The sequence below is a fragment of the Phascolarctos cinereus genome, unplaced genomic scaffold (genome assembly GCF_003287225.1).
Source record: "Phascolarctos cinereus isolate Bilbo 61053 unplaced genomic scaffold, phaCin_HiC Scaffold_3;HRSCAF=262, whole genome shotgun sequence".
NCBI classification, from domain to species: domain Eukaryota; kingdom Metazoa; phylum Chordata; class Mammalia; order Diprotodontia; family Phascolarctidae; genus Phascolarctos; species Phascolarctos cinereus.
This window is the reverse complement of record NW_027555736.1, coordinates 188,472,451-188,489,203: the sequence shown is the minus strand read 5'-3', so window position 1 is coordinate 188,489,203 and position 16,753 is coordinate 188,472,451. Positions and strand designations below refer to the sequence as shown.

Sequence of the window (16,753 nt, the reverse complement as noted above, 5' to 3'; positions counted from 1 at the left end):
GAAATAGCCAATAGGATCTTTGAGAAAAATTTAAATAGGTTGAGGTATTGGATGTAAATACTGGCTCAGGGAGTTGCCTAAGTGTATGAAGTGGTACAGGAAGCAGGGTCCTGCATCTCTCATTTTCTACTGGAGTACTGTTTTATACTTAACATAGAATAGTGGAGAGAATAGTGTACCCAGCTATAGGATACCTAGGTTCAATTTTTAGCTCTCCTACTTATTAGCTGTGTGACTTTAGGCAAGTATCTTAACATTTCTGTCTTAGTTTCTTCTCTAAGATGAAGATAAGACTTCACTGTGTACCTTACAATGGTTGTTTTGAGGAAGGTGCTTTATAAACTTAAAAGCATTATATATAAATATGAGCTATTATTATAGGATAAGGGGATTATTTCTGGAAATTTTTGATGGGGAGGGTGGAGGGTTGAAATAGAAAATCATGCACTGGATTGTTTTTGTTTTGTTTTGTTTTTTACATTAAAACTTCAATTAATCAGAATCCAGTTGGCTAGAAGCCTTAACCAGAATTTTCTCTCTCATTTGTCATCTTTATACTCCATTCACATCAGAGAGGAGTGAATGACCCAAAAGAAAAAAAAAAACTCTGATTAAGGATTTGTTTAAAAACAACAACAACAACAAAAGCTTTCAGGATATAGCCTGGTATTAGTGATTGTCCTCTTCTATAGCAACTTCAAGATTATATGATAATCATTAATATTGAGGTTTTATCTTAATCACTGTAATCTGATTTATCAAATAACAAGTTATATTTTATTATCCTTTACTAAGACAGGAAAGCTGGCTAGTAATATATTTTGAAAAGATTTTTTAACAACAAAAATTGAAAGAAAGCGATTTTTCTGGATAATCCACAGAAACCAGAAAAGTAAACTGGAATATCTCTTCCCCCTGGCCGCACCCCCCCTTCCCTGCCCCCCAGCATTTTGGTATATTGAAGTTTTAGTGTATAGGGGGAAAAGAATGTGAATGAGGGGGAATTTGAAGGTTTATATAAAGAGAGTGCTGATCAGCTATTCTTCATCTCCACAGAGGACAGAACTAGAGGAAATGGGCTTAGTTTGCAGCAGGAGATTTAGGTTAGACATAAGGAAGAACTTCCTGACGGTAAGGGTTATGAAACATTGAAACAGACTACTCTGGGAAGTTGTGGAATTTCAGTCCCTATAAGCAGCCATGGTTTAGATGCAGGCCTGACTGGGAGGACTCTTGATGTTCCTTCCAGTTTTATTGTCCTGTCTCCGTTCCTCAACTATCCCACCACCCTTTCTTCTGGCAGCCTTTTCTACCTTTCAAGAATTCTTATGATCCATGGGGAGGCCCTTGAACTGGCTTTGGAGGCAGCTGGGGAGTGGGAGAGTGGGTAGTAGGAAGCCAAGTATAAAATAGGAGAGAACAAACGAGATGTTTCTGGCAATAATTGGATTTTATTGGTTCTTCTTACTTGATATAGAATTTTTGGAAACTCCCCCTTACAACAAGCAGTATACAGAGTCCCAGCTTCGAGCAGGAGCTGGCTACATTCTTGAAGACTTCAATGAAGCCCAGGTGAGTGTTTTCTTCCTGTGTAACTTGCTAGAATGGTGGTGGTGAGAGAACCTGCTCACTTTTGAGAGAGAGGGATCAAGTGGGGAACTGAGAAGTTGCTCTTTGGCAGATGCTGCGAGAAGGAATTTTTGGGGTGAGTAGAGAATACAGTTTAGGCTTAGTATAGGGAGAATGCTATTGCTAGAAACAGAAAAGAGGGGGATTTGAATTTGAAAGAAATTTCTGCTTCACATTTCTGATTTTTAGTATGTAGACTGCTGTTATAGGAATCTCTGCTGGGGTATTAGGGCATCTGGAGGTTTGGTGAGTTGCATAAAGGGGGAAGATGAAGCTTTTTGGCAGCTGGATGGGCTAAGGCACATTTGTTACTGTTTAGAGGGCTACATCTTAGCTCCCTTCTCAGTTTTTTTGGGACTACCTTTTAGGGACCATCTTAGAACAAAATCATTGAGCATATCAGCTGAATTTCTTCCTTCCCAGTGTAATGTGGCCTATCAGTGTCTTCTGATTGCGGATCAGCATTGTCGGACTCGGAAGTACTTCTTGTGCCTTGCCAGTGGGATACCTTGTGTGTCTCATGTCTGGGTCCATGACAGCTGCCATGCTAACCAGCTCCAGAACTATCGAAATTACTTGCTGCCAGCTGGATACAGTCTCCAGGAACAGAGGATACTGGAATGGTAAGGACCCTGGAATTCATTTTGAATTCAGTAGGATAATATATCAGATGTACAAATGAGAACCTAGGCAAGGCAGTGCTGTGTATAACAATAAGGTCTGGGTGGGGAAGGGCTGTCATCAGTCAGTAAGCACTTATTAAGTGCCTGTTATGTGCCAGGCATTATGCTAAGCACTGGGGAGACAGAAGACACTCCCAGTCCCCAAGAAACTCACAATCTAATGGGAGCAGCAAACAGTTATGTACAAGTAAGTTGAATTACAGCATAAATAGGAAATAATTAAAAGAAGGAAGGCACTATTTAAGAGGGGTTGGGAAAGGCTTTCTGTAGAAAATGAGATTTTAAAAACAGACTTTATATTTGATCTTGGAGGCAACAGGGAGCCACTGGAGTTTATTGAGTAGTGGAGGCTTGACATGGTCAGACCTGCACTTCAAGAAAATTACTTTGGTAGCTGGAGGGTGGACAGAGCAGGGAGAGGCTTGAAGCAGGTGGTCCTGTACCAGGGTATGGAGAGAAGGGAACATATTTGAGAGATGTTGCAAAGGTGAACTCAACAGGCCTTGGCAACAGATTGGATATGGGAGATGAGAGAGTAAGGATTGCAGAATGACTCCTAGGTTGTGAGCCTGAGAGAGTAGGAGGATGGTGTTACCTTTGACAGAAATAGGAAACGGGGACAGGGGAGAATGTTTGAGGGAAAGATAAATTTAATGATTTTAGATATGTTTAGTTTGAGATGTCTGAAAGGCGGTTGGAAATGAGACTTTTAAAGGTAAGGAGAGAAGTTGGGGCAGAATAGGTAAATTTGAAAATCAGCATAGAAAAGAGAATGAAATGCATGGGAACTCAGAGGGAGGTTTTTTAGTTGGTTTGTTTGGGGGGTTTTTTGCTTTTTTTTAGTTAGACAGTGGGGTTAAGTGACTTGGCCAGAGTCACACAGCTAGTAAGTGTTATATGTCTGAGGCCGAATTTGAACTCAAGTCCTCCTGAATCCAGGGCCAGTGCTTTATCCACTGCGCCACCTAGCTGCCCCAAGAGGGAGTTTTTTTCTTGTTGCTTCCACTATTTTCTCCTTTATATGGGAGCTTTGGAATTTGGCTATGATGTTCCTATAAGTTTTCCTCCTGAGATCTCTTTCAGGTGGTGAACAGTGCATTTTTTCTATTTCTACTTTACCTTCTTGTCCTAGAACTTCAGGGCAATTTTCCTTGAGAGAAGAGGGAGAAAAGAACAGGGCTCAGGAGAGAACCCTGTGGGACATCTGTCTATCATTAGATGGCATGACCTAGGTGAGGATCCAGCCAAGGACACAGTGACAGAGTTGTCTGAAATGTGGGAGAACCAGAGAGAGTGATGTGTAAAAAACCTAGAGAGAAGAAAGTATCAAGGAGAGAGTGATCAACAGTATCAAAGGCTGTAATGTGGTTGAAGAGAATGAGGATTGAGAAAAGCCCATTGGATTTGGAAATTAAGAGATCATTGGTAATTTTGGAGAGAGCAGTTTGAAATTGGAGAGCAGATGAAATTGGAAGCCAGATTGCAATGGATTAAGAAGAGTGAGAGTAAGAGAGAGAGAAAGGTACCTATTGTAGATGGCCTTTTCAAGTTAAGTGTTTTTTTAAAAATTTATTCTATATTAATTTATTTTGATTTATCAACAATCACTTTTATAAGCTTTTGAGTTTTAATTTTTTCTCCCCCTTCCTCACCAAGACAGCACACAATCTGATATAGGCTATACATATACATTCCTATTAAACATATTTTCACATTAGTGATGTTGTAAGTAAGAATTAGAACCAATAGGAGGAACCACCAGAAAGAGGAAAGAAAACTTCAGATCTGTTTCCTGTAAACAACATATTGTAGGATTATGGTTTTTAATTCATTCTACTGTCTGCTTCCATTTTATGGGAGAGTTCATCCCATTTACATTCACAGTTATGATTACTATCTGTGTCTTTCTCCCCATCCTTTTTCCCCCGTTTATGCTTTTCTTTCTCCTTTTCCCTCCTCACTAGCGTTTTGCTTTTGATCACCGCCTCACTTAGTCCCTTCTTCCTTCTGTTAGCCCTTTTCCTTTTCTTCCCCTTTACCCTTACTGCTTCTTCCCTCCTTTCTATCCCGACTCCCTTTTCTTTCCCCTTTTCCCTCCTACTGCCTATAGGGCATGTTAGATTTCTATACCCAACTGATTATGTTATTCCCTTCTTGAGCCAAATTTGATGAGAGCAAGGTTCAAACAATGCTCATCTCCCTCCCTTCTTTCCCTGTGCTGTAATAGGTTTTTGTGCCTTTTCCTGTAATGTAATTTACCCTTGTCTGTCTCCTCCTTTCCTTTTCTCTCAGTACAATTTTCTTAGTTAGATCAGATTAATCCACTTATTTGGATCCATTTAACCCACTTGGTTAGATTTTTTTTTATCATCACATCAAAGTCAATTTATACCCACCCCCTTTTTGTAACGTGGTGTAATAACAATATAGTTCTCAAGAGTTACAAGTGTCATGTCCCTTGTAGGGATGTAAACAGTTTGCCCTTATTAACAACATATTGTTATGTTTCTGTCCCATTTAACTTTTATGTCTCTCTTGAGTTTTGTACTTGAAGATCAAATTTTCTGTTGAGCTCTGGTCTTTTTATCAGGAAGGTTTGGAAGTCCCCTATTTTGTTGACTATCCGTCTCCTCCCCTGAAAGATCATGCTTATTTTCGCTGGGTAGCTGATCCTTGATTGTAATCTAAGCTCCTTTGCCTTATGGAATATCATGTTCTACACCGTAGAAGCTGCAAGGTCCTGTATAATCTTGACTGTAGTATCATGATATTTCTTTCTGGCTGCTTGCAGTATTTTTTCTTTGACCTGGTAATTATGGAATTTAGCTACTATATTCCTTGGCGTTTTCAATTTGGGATCTCTTTCAGGAGGTCATTGATGGATTCTTTCTATGGCTCTTTTACCTTCTGGTTTTAGGACCTCAGGGCAGTTTTCCTTTATGATTTCCTGAAAGATACTGTCCTGGCTCTTTTTTTCATCGTGATTTTCAGGTAGACCAATAATTTTTAAATTGTCTCTCCTGGATCGATTTTCCAGGTCAGTTTTTTTTTACCAGTGAGGTATTTTACGTTTTCATCTATTTTTTTCTTTTTTTTTGTTTCTGTTGGACTGATTCTTGCTCTCTCATAGAGTCATTAGCTTCCATTTGCCTGATTCTAATTTTTAACAAATTGTTTTCTTCTATTAGATTTTGTACCTCCTTCCCCATTTGTCCAGTTGCATTTTTTAGGGACTTGTTTTCTTCAGTGTACTTTTTTTCCAGTTGGCCAATTGTATTTTTTAAGGACCCTTCTACCTTTCTCATTTGGATTTTAAAATCCTTCTTAAGCTCTTCTAAGAAGGCTTTTTGGGCTTCAGACCAGTTCATAGTCCCTTTTGAGGTTCCATATGTGGGTTTGCTGACAATGTTGTCCTCTTCAGAATTTCTGCCTTGATCTTCACTGTTCTCATAATATGAATCTATGGTACGTTTTTTATTGCTCATGGTGTTTGATTTTTCCTGGCCTTTAAAGAGATTGAGCTCTCCTGCTGGGGTGCAGAGGGCACTGACCCAAGCTTCTTGTGTTGGGAGCCTAGGTCTTGGTCACTGGCTTTGTGTGCTGGGGCCTCCAGTGCTAGCAAAATGGAGGCTGTAGGGTTCTGGCAGCTTACCTGGTGTTGGGCTGGAACTCTAGGGCAACTCTAGGTTGCCTGCTTTTCCTTTCTTCAGCTCCTTTCAGATGGATGTTGTAGGGTGTTTATTAGCCTGGGGCCCTTTGTATGCTGCTTCCCTTATTTTTTGCTGAGGCACTGAGAGACCTCATTTGCTGTAGAATGCTGAGGCACCTGGTGTTTTTCTGAGCTGGTTTCCACTGGTTCCCCCGCCCTCACTGAGGCACTCGGAGGCCCAGGTGTTGGTGTTTGTCTGCTTTACCCCCTGGGTTTCAGGATCTCCTTCTGGTGTGCTAAAGTGGGGCTCCATTCAGTGCTGCTTCCCTTCTCCCAGGGCAAGAGGGGCCTTTCCCATTAATTCCTCAAGTTACCTAGGCTACTGGACTGCTGCTCCCCGTCTTTCTTCTGGCTCAGCTGTTCCAGGGTTTTTCCTGGGGTGATATTTTCTCAGCTTTCAGAGGTTGATAGGGGAGGGTGAGAGTGACTCTCAGGTTTAGCCTTAAAGGGCAGAAGAGATATAGGATGATTTAAGGGATGGAAGGATCAAATGCGGTTTTTTCAGGATGAAGGATATGATGGGTATGTTTGTAGGAAAGAGGAAAGAAGCCAGGAGACAAGGAAAGATCAAAAATTAGTTATAAAGAGAGGATTCTGGAAAGATGGTAGAGTAGGTCAGAAAACTTTTGGCTCTCCGTATTTCCTCCACAAAAGAAAGGCAACAGCAGCCTCAAAGCAGCAGAAATAAACAAGGGGTAAAACAATTATTCTCCTGAGACAATTTGAGAAGACCCCTGGTGGAGATTCGGCTTGAGTGAAGTGCAGACACCTCCAGGCCAACTCCACAGAAGCAACAAACAAGTTCTGGGGGCAGCTGGGTTAAGAGGCAGTCCCAGCCTTAGAAACTTTCATCTCAAGGACAGTGTTGGGGGCTGAGGAGGATGTCTGACAGCTGAGTAGAAGACTGAAGGACCTTCCACTGTTGAGGGACATCAAGCACAGCTGTGCTGACCAGATGTGTCCTAGACTGTGGCTGCAGGGAGAAGGAGCTAGCACACACCTGGTGAGTGTAGTAGCGAGAGGCAGGAGCCCTGTTGGCTGTGGACACACGCAGGAGAGCAGAGTCCCTGGTTTCAGTTCCAAGGCAGAGAGAACAGCTGTAGTTTGTAGCCCCTGAGGGACCACAGGGAGCAAGACTATTTGTGGGTAAGTGTGGCTGGGGGCCCTAGCTGTGGCTTAGGAGTAGAGAGGAGAGCCCAAGGTTGGGCCCCAGGACAGACCTCAGAAAATAACAGTTGGAAGGATCTGAGGCTTAGGGCATCATTCCCCATACTTTGGGACCAGAACTTGATTACACTAGCAGCTGCTAACAACAAAATAAAACAATCAGTCAATCAATAAATAAAATGGGTAAGCAAAGGAGAAAGAACCCAACCACAGATAGTTACTATGGGGATAGAGAAGATCTGGGTTCATATTCAGAGGAAGATAATGGAGCCAAAAAAAAAAAGCCACTCCTATTTCATTGAGAACCATCAAATGGTCCCAAGCACAAAAAGAGTTCTTGGAAGAACTTAAAAAGGACTTTAAAAATCAAATAAGAGAGATCAAGGAAAAATTAGGAAAAAAAATATGAACAATCCAAGAAAATCAAGAAAATTATGAAAAGAAAGTGAACCAACTAGAAGCAGAGAATCAAAAACTTAAGGAAGAAAATAATTTCTTAAAAACTAGAATTGGACAAAGGGAAGCTAATGATATTCTAAGACACCAAGAAATCATAAAACAAAATCAAAAGAATGAAAAAAATAGAAGAGAAAGTGAAACGTCATCAGAAAAACAACTAATCTGGAGAACAGATTGAGAAGAATAGTCAAGAGTACCTGAAAATCGTGACTTAAAAAAAGAATTTTGATACAGTAATATTACAAGTAATTATCAAGGAAAATTGCCCTGAAGTTCTAGAACAAGAAGGCAAAGTAGAAAAAGGAAAAATGTTCTGATCACCACCTGAAAGAGCTCTCAGGAGCAAAACTTACAGGAACATCATAGCCAAGTTTCAAAGTTCTCATGTTAAGGAGAAAATAGTGGAAGCAACAAGAAAAGAAACAATCTAAATATTATTGAGCTACAATAAGGATTACACACGACCAAGCAGCTACTACATTGAAGGACCATAGGTCTGGAAGTATTATATTCTGTAGAGCAAAAGAACCAAGGGTAACTTACCCAACAAAGTGAAGTGTAATCCTAAATGAAAAACAAACAAAAAAATGGACATTTAACTAACTGAAAGACTTTCAGGTTTTTGTGACAAAAACCCTAGAACTTAAGGGAAGATGCAACATATAACATCCAAGAGAAATATGAGGTAAACTATAAAGACCAATTGTAAGGGACTCCATGAGGAACAAATTGTTTACTTTGTATATGTGAAAATATTAGCAGTACTCTTATGATTGTTTGAGTAGTTATTTGAGTAATCTGAAAGAAAGGATTGGGCTGAGTAGAATATGATGGGGTGATCCAAAAAAATAAAACTATGTAGGGAGAGATAAAAAGGAGTGATTATCTCATACAAATGTGACATAAAAGGAAAAACTGATACAGAAGAAGCTAGTAGGGGGGAGGACAGGTAGTGCTGGAATGAGTTAGGGGTGTGTGTGTGTATGTGTGTGTACATATACGAGTCTTCTAAATTTAGAAAGAAACAAGAGGGTAAGGGGATAGGATGGGGGAAGAGGATAAGGGAAGGACTTTTAGAGGGGTGGGTAGGTTAAGAAATAGGAGGGCAAGGTAGCAGGCAGAAGTAAAGCAAAGGAGTGAGGAGAGATAGGGTAAATAGGGTAAGAAGAATAATGAGGAAAAATAGGAAGTAGGAAAACACACTACAAGCAGTTGCAGCTTAGAATGTGAATGGGATGAATTTACCCATAAAATGGAAATGGATAGGAGATTAAAAATTTGAATTCGACAATATGTTGCTTTCAGGAAACAACAAAAATGAGAGAGAAACACAAAAATAATATAAAGGGCAGGAGCAGAAGTTAGTATGTAAAAAAAGCAGGGATAGTAATCATGATCTTAGACAAAGTTAAAGTTAAAATAGATTTAATCAAAAGTGAAAAATAGAAAAGCTACACTGTATATCAGTAATATTATTTAATACTGTTTTAAACCATTTAAAATACCTAGACAGTATAAAATACCTGAATATATACCTGCCAAAACAGACACAGGAACTATATGAACATAAACATAAAACACTTTTTATACAAATACACTGAGATCTAAATAATTGAAATAGTATAAATTTTTAAATGACAGTTTTACTTAACTAATCTATTTATTCAATGTCATCCCAGTTAAATTACTAAAAAAAAATTTTACTTAATTAGAAAAAATAACAGTTCATTTGGAAGAACAAAAGGTCAAGAACTTCAAAGAAACCAGGAAAAAAGATGTAAAGGAAGTAAATTCAAGGGGCAGTTAGGCAGCACAGTGGATAGAGCACCAGCCCTGAAGTCAGGAGGACCTGAGTTCAAATGCGGCCTCAGACCAAACACTTGATACTTACTAGCTGTGTGACCCTGGGCAAATCACTTAACCCCAATTGCCAAAAAAAAAACCCAAAAAAAGGAAGTAGATTCAGCAGTATCAGATTTTTTCTGTAGAATATGAGGCAAGGTGGAACCCAAAATTTTAAAAACAAAAGCTTAAAAAAATTGTTTTCACATGCAACTGAGAAATAAGATATACAGAAAGTGGGGTATAGAAATCTATCCTGCCCTACAGGAAAATTGAAGTGGAAGGGGATAAGAGAATGGGGGTAGAGATAGAAGGGAGGGCAGATTAGGAGAAGGGGTGCTCAGAATGCATGCCATCTCGTAGTGGGGGGAGGGATGAGATGGGGAGAAAATTTGGAACTCAAAGTCTTGTGGAAGTGCATGTTGAAAACTAAAAATAAATTAATCAAGAAAAAGAATATGAGGCAAGGCTCTCATCTGAGAGGTGTGATTAAACTTAAACTGTATTATAAGGTGAGAGCATTGTTGAAGTGTAAAAAGGATAATTTAAATTATTTTGAATTAAAATTTTATTGTATAAATAAAATGTATGCAGCCAAGAATAGAAGGAATGCAGAAAATTGGGGGGGCAACTTTCATAGACAGTGTTTCAGATAAGGTGTGATTGTGTTGGAATATTGCTGTGGTTGTAGGAATTGATGAGCTGGTAAAGTTAGAAAAACATGGAAGGACTTTGGCCTATGAAGGAAGGTGCTAACCACCTTCAGAGAAACAGATTATAGGAGGAAGTAAGCATAGTTCAGTGTATATGTGTATACATGTGTGTTCATAGATATCTGTGTATATGTATGTATATATGCACACTTAGTTGTAGCCTTCTTTAGAGTGGTGGGGGAAGAAGGGGAAAAATAAAGTACAAAGTGCACAGCAGAGAACAAAAGAAAACCAAGGAAGCAAAGAAAAAACTGTATTATATGTTTTCTTGAAATGGAAATTTATTATGTTATATTGAATCCTCTCTTCTGTTCTGCTGTGTACATGGCAGTTTTTTTTCTTTTCTCATTTTGTATTTAAGTTTAAAAGAAAAACATTCACAAGTCTTTTGGAAGGGATGGGATGGGTTCTCTTGAACAAGTATAGAGATGGTAAGCTCACGTCTTCATGTGAGAGAGGAGTGAAGGAGAAGTTACAGTAACAGAAGGTATCTGAGAGATATGAGATGAAGGAGAAGAGGGAACTCATGGTGAATGACCTCGATTTTTTTTTATAGAACATGAGGCAAGGCTCTCACCTGAGAGGTGTAGTATTTTCCACCTTTGTTCAGCAGCACTTATGCAGGAGTAAGGTGGTGGAAAGTAGGAATGGGGAATGGTCCAGGACTGAGGCTTGGCAGGTTGTCAGTGGTATGATAAGGAGACTAGGGACTCAAAAAAGAGCAGTGTAGAGCTGAACTGGTTCACCAATGAGAACTGAGAGAATTAATCCTGAAATTAAAGTTTTTTGACATATGTACATCGATTTGTATAATTTAGAGCAGTTAAGAAATGTTTCTGACCTCTGGGAGGGTAAGTCCTGGAGTGGAGGGGGAATATGTAAGAACTTGCTCTTATATGACCCTGAACCTAAGGACCAGTTAGACCTGAAATGATCATAATAAGGGGGTAAGCCTGCTAGGTTCTCCAGGCTAAGGCCTAAAGAGTAGAGTTTTGAAGAAGTCTTTATTCACAGAAATTGTGAAGGTGCAGGAATGTGTTCCTACAGAAAACTTACTTTTTAAAACATTCATATGTATCAATCAAGAACCTTTAGGGGAGGTTTGAGGCTATACTATGGGTTTGGTATTCACCTTGTTTTCTCTTAGAGAGGATTAAGATCTACATTTGTTCTTTTCCAGCTTTGATTCTGTTCCCTTTTTTGCAGGCATCCCCGTGAGAATCCTTTCCATAATCTGAAAGTCCTTTTGGTATCTGACCAGCAGCAAAACTTCCTGGAACTCTGGTCTGAGATCCTTATGACTGGGGGAGCAGCCTCAGTGAAGCAGCACCACTCAGTCGCCCAGAACAAAGGTACCTATTGAAAGGATGTTAGGAAACCTCTGCTTCCCTAGGGAGTGCATTGTTTCTACTACCCATATCTGGTTAGCATTAAAATTACTGGGCCTTGTGGTCAAAGTTCCTGTCCTGATGGGTTGACCTTACCCATGTTCCTCTGAGAGAAGACAAGAGCAACTTCAAGAGGTGAGCCACCATAAGACAAGCACAGGGCTGTCCTTGGCTCCTGCTTGATTCCAGTGATATGTCTGCCAAATCTTTCCCTAGATGCGACCATTCTCTGGGTTCAGGGGACACTCATTATGGTATCCTTTTACTAAAAAGTCCAAGTTCAAATAGAGATTTGGACACAATAGGTCTCTAGTTAGGGCAAAGTGGAATGGTCTGGCTAGAGGGCATGTTTTTGCTCATAACAGAGGGCTATAATGTATTCCTTTTAATTTATTTTCTGCTTATTCTTTCAGATGTTGCTTTGGGGGTATTTGATGTTGTGGTGACAGACCCCTCGTGCCCTTCTTCGGTGCTTAAGTGTGCAGAAGCATTACAGCTGCCTGTGGTGTCACAAGAGTGGGTTATCCAGTGCCTCATTGCTGGGGAGAGAGTTGGATTCAAGCAGCATCCAAAATATAAACATGATTATGTCGCTAACTAAAGATGCTCAGCCCCATCAATTTCATTCCCTGCTATTGTGAAGACTGTGTTTTAACCAGGTTTTAAATGTGTCTTGTGTGTAACTGGACTTCATGCATGGATCATTGTATATAGTTTTCTTTGCTGGACTTTTATGACAAAATAAATGTTGAATCTCTTTGGTTGTAGTAACTGATTTCTTTATCCTTTTTTTCTGAGTTTCTTTGGGAAGGAAGGAATAAGAGAAAAGAATATTGCCTGTAGGGCAGAGGTTTTTTAACTACTTTTTAAAAAAATATTTTGATAAATGTATTTCAATATAATTGGCTTCCTTTCTAATCCTGTGTATTTTATGAATATAGAAACAATTCTGAGGAGGGGTCCACAGACTGCCAGAGGGGGTCCATGTCTGGAAAAAGATTAAGAACCCCAATTGTATGACCTTTAAGCAGAGTCCTCATTACCTTTTGTAACAGGGGCATCTTGCCTTGGGGGGGATGAGGGGCTTTCAAATTTGCTATTTAGTGTTTAAGAGGCTTAGTGCTGACCATTTGTGTTTTCTAGTTAATTTTGTACCAAGACATTCCAAAGATAAGTGGAGAATATTTTTTGCCTTAAAACACTTCTTTCCAGGGAGCATATGACTGGTAAGTTATAGATTCTAAAATATGAAATTATGAAACTTAGGGATGCTAAGACTCAACTGCACGGAAGAGCTTCATTTCCTTTGATGTGTGGGTAAGCTGTCCTATGGAGCTACCTAGTGGAGAGTCTAGGACGGGGCTGGGACTGGGTCAAAAGCTCTGAGGTCATATAAAATGAAATAGCTACCTGAACACTTAGAAATGTTCAAGACTCCAAAACGTCACATATTTCAAATTACTGTAGCCATTGGCCTTACTATCAGAAAGAAGTTAGTTAGTCCCTCTGCAATCTGTGGTAGAGGGAAAGACCACTTCCATCCATCTTCTTTAGGAGATCCCTGAGTATCTCTTCTTTGCTCTTGCTTTCTAGGAGACAGACAGTAATGGAAAGTCCCTGTTAGGTGCCTAATTAATTTAAAGAGTAAGAACTAATAATTTAAAGAGTAAGAACTTAAAAACTAATTTAAATTAATATAAAGAGGAAGAATGAATTTAAAGAATAAGTTAAAGAGTAGAACATCGAGCAATGGCACTAGAATCTAGGTAAATTTTCTAGGAACAGAGATCAAGTTTTTATCTGTTATACACAGAAACCAGTACAATGGCAAGGATTTAATAAATATTTATTTTGATGGTGTTATGAAACTGCTGATGACCTAGGTTCAAGCCCTGTCTCTGCCACACAGACTGTTTCCAGGACTGTGGGCAAGTCACTTAACTTCTTGGTGCCCCCGGTACCATGAGTTGTGGATTGGCTGCAGATCTGAATTGATGGAAAGTCTCCCACACCTATGAGATACCACCCCTCAACCCCCCCACCCCCACCCCAATAAAATTGCTGAGTGCTTTTACTTTAGTAGCACTAATTAGTTGGATGCGGAATTTGTGATTTAAACTACTGATGCCCTTTTATGGCTGAAATTTTCACATGTAGACTTTATTCTCCCCCCCTCCCAAAAAAAACTTCCATACCATCTTAATCCTTTGCTTTTTGACCCAGCTACTTACTCATTAAGTTTAAGCTCAGATAGTTGGAAGTTGCTGATGAATTATTTTTGATTCATAGATTAAGATCTTTTAGGTACTTCCAGGATGATGTCGAAAAGCTCTGAATAAGGAAGAATGGCTATAAATTCAATAGAACATTTACCTGTTGCCCTTCTTGCTTGTTAATGGCAGGCAACCAGAAATCTAATGTGTGCAAAAATAATCCCCTTTCCAAATATATGCCATAAGCAGATTTGACTTTCTGGTCATACTACAATGACTGTTCAAAATGTATTTCTAGTAGAACTACAGATTCAGTAATGGTCATTTGACTATAACTAAGTCATGCTTTACCACCATACTCCTAGAAGGAGGATTAATAAATTCTTCTAGAGGTCCAGAAGAAAATTTGCTTGTGTATGGATGTGTATGAAGCTAACATTTTTTAGTGGTGACAAATGATGTCCTTGGTACAAAGTTAATGGCTCTATGACAGAAGGGAGTGGATTAAACTTCAGTGACTGAAGAGGAGATAAAGAATTTCTCAGTTATAAAAGCAGAAGAGAATGTTTCCATGAACCTTCAGTAACAGACAGCATCACCAGGCTAGATAGATGGAAACTCCAGTCTTGCCAACTCAGTTCCTGAACTCAGCTCCTGAACCTCTGCAACAGGGTATTTTTATACCCCAAAACTGCAAAAGAAAAGATCCCATTGCATAATTTTCAGAAGTCTTCTACAAAAAACTATGGATGTGAGACAGTTTCACATTAAAATTCAAGGAATTGTACACAGTTCCTAGCCTGTCTTCTGTTAACATCACCAAAAGATCTGTTGGAGGAGGCTTAGAAGAAATTACTAAGACCAAAATAAGCCTTTTTTTTCCTCTTTAGGGAAATGTTTGAAGAAAGATAATGGGAGAACTGAGCAAATGATTCTTAACTCCTCTTGCTCACAAACCCACACTATAGTATGGGGGAAAATCCTCCTGAAGAGACTGTTTGATATAAAGAAGTTTGATCTTTTTACATAAGGCAGCATGGCAGAGCAGAGGAGAGCCCACTGGATGTGGATAAGAGGACCTGAATTCAAATCCTGGTACTGCTATTTATGTGACTTTTGGGCAATCTGAGACAATAGGTCTCAACTTCCTCATTGTAAAATAAGGGGGTTGGAGTAGAAGACCTCAGAAGACCCCTCCAGTGCAGTCTGAGTCTATAAACCTAGCTAGCTGAATACCACCTCTTCCTACCTGCCCAGAGTCCCACCAGCTTGGGTGTAATACTTGTTGTAATCCAGTCGTAGCAGTAGTTGAGCCAGATCTGAGTTTATCTGATGATTCCGGACACTGGAAAGGATCTTAAAGAGGAGTGAAGACTGACGGCTAAAACCCTGCAGGGAAGAGTAACAGTGATTCAAGTAAGCTCCCTACTAAAACCTCATCCTTCTTTTACCTATAGCTGGGGAAAATGGGGAATTTCATATGAAGTGCCTTCAAGTTCAAGGGACTGATTGTGGCTGTGGCAGGGCAAGAAAAGGTCCCAGATCAGCACAAAGAGGCCTAACCTTGTGCAGGGCACAGTAACAAATGGCAGTTGATTGCTCTGTCACTCGCTACCCAATGCTGGGTCACAGATACAGAGGGGCTGAGGAAGGGTCCTGTACCTAGCAGGAGTGGTGTTACAGGGCAAGGAGTGGTCACAGGCTCTAGGCTATGCACTGAGCAAGCAGCACATTGAGAAGCAACAGTTACATGGAGCTGGGTGTGAAGGAGGGAAGGAGTCTCAGTTTCAGCATCGGGCCCAGTCTGAAGCTGGCAGGATAATAACCAGGGCAGGAATTCCAGACCAAAGGGAACCCGTTGTTCTGTCATCCTGATTCTGCAGACATTTGCTTTGGATTGATAGTGTCTGATTCCAACGGCAGTCCACTGGAACTTCAATGAGAGGCAAGCCTACAATTGCATTGCTCAGACCCAAAACCAGGCCCAGAATTTGCAGAGCTCTGAACCTTAGGATGGCGCTAAGATTTCACCTTGGATCAAACCCTTTTGGGAGCACTGGAAGCTTACAGGTGTCCAGCCTAAGCTGTCCCTGAGACCCTGGAATAATATAACAGTACCCCAACAAAGCAGCATCAAGACCCAAGAGGACACAAATATAGCCTACACATTCCCTCCAAAAGTGCACAAAGTCTAGCCTTTACATAAAGACTCAAGTGAAGAAGTAAGCTGGAAGAATGAGCAAACACACACAAAAAAGAATTCCACCATAATGTTAGTATTGGTGAAAGGGTCACTCAAGCCACAAACTTAGAAGAAAAGAATGACTCCAAAACACCTATAAACAGTCTCAAAGAAAAATACAGCTTGAGCTCAAGTTCAACTAGAATTCCTAGAAAAGAAGATGCAAGAGTTTATTTTTTCAAAGCACAGACTTTTTTTTTGTTCCAAATTCTCACATTTCCCTCACTCCCTACCAAACCCAATAAGAAAGCAAAAAATTACAAAACCTATCACAAATATGTATAGTAATACAAAGTTACACATTAGCCAAATCAAAGAGCTTAAAATTTTTTTTTACACATGAAATTGAAACATTAAGATAAAAGAACTGAATGGAACAGAATTAGAGAATTAATAGCTTGGAACAAAAGGTATGAAATCTTACCCAGGCAACAGACTCCCTGAAAATTAGAATGGACTAAATAAAAGATAATAATTCCATGAGACAAGAAAATATTAAAACAATGTCAAGAAAACTGCCTACATCTCTTGGAATCAGAAGGCAATATCAATCAATAAGCATTTATTAAGCATCTATTATGTGTCTGGAAGTGTGCTAAGCACTGAAGATACAAAGCAAGGCAAAAGACAAGTTCTTGTTTTCAAGGAGCTCAAAGTCTATTAGGGAAGATAACATGGAAACAACTATGTACAAACGAACTGGCTACA

The 16,753-nt window shown here is 39.7% G+C and overlaps 2 protein-coding genes across 6 annotated transcripts in view; one reads left to right on the top strand and one right to left on the bottom strand.

Annotated features, from left to right (window-relative positions):
* The window catches only part of TP53BP1 (tumor protein p53 binding protein 1), a 179,864-nt gene extending 167,499 nt beyond the window's left edge, over nucleotides 1–12,365 (top strand). For 4 of the 5 annotated variants that reach the window (XM_078151368.1, XM_021009175.2, XM_021009174.2 and 1 more), the window contains 4 exons: nucleotides 1,478–1,572; nucleotides 2,053–2,252; nucleotides 11,409–11,554; nucleotides 12,004–12,365. In XM_078151368.1, coding sequence (XP_078007494.1) covers nucleotides 1,478–1,572; nucleotides 2,053–2,252; nucleotides 11,409–11,554; nucleotides 12,004–12,191 — 629 coding nt within the window. In that variant the 3' untranslated portion in view covers nucleotides 12,192–12,365. Of the gene's footprint in view, nucleotides 1–1,056; nucleotides 1,132–1,477; nucleotides 1,573–2,052; nucleotides 2,253–11,408; nucleotides 11,555–12,003 lie in introns of those variants that run through there. The other variant, XM_021009177.2, reaches the window with a different exon arrangement.
* A 1,054-nt stretch (nucleotides 12,366–13,419) lies between these two features.
* Nucleotides 13,420–16,753, bottom strand: part of TUBGCP4 (tubulin gamma complex component 4) — a 30,892-nt gene continuing 27,558 nt past the window's right edge. Inside the window, exons 17-18 of the mRNA XM_021009183.2 lie at nucleotides 15,053–15,192; nucleotides 13,420–14,494 (exon numbers count right to left, since the gene is read on the bottom strand). Coding sequence (XP_020864842.1) covers nucleotides 14,482–14,494; nucleotides 15,053–15,192 — 153 coding nt within the window. The 3' untranslated portion in view covers nucleotides 13,420–14,481. The remainder of the gene's footprint in view (nucleotides 14,495–15,052; nucleotides 15,193–16,753) is intronic.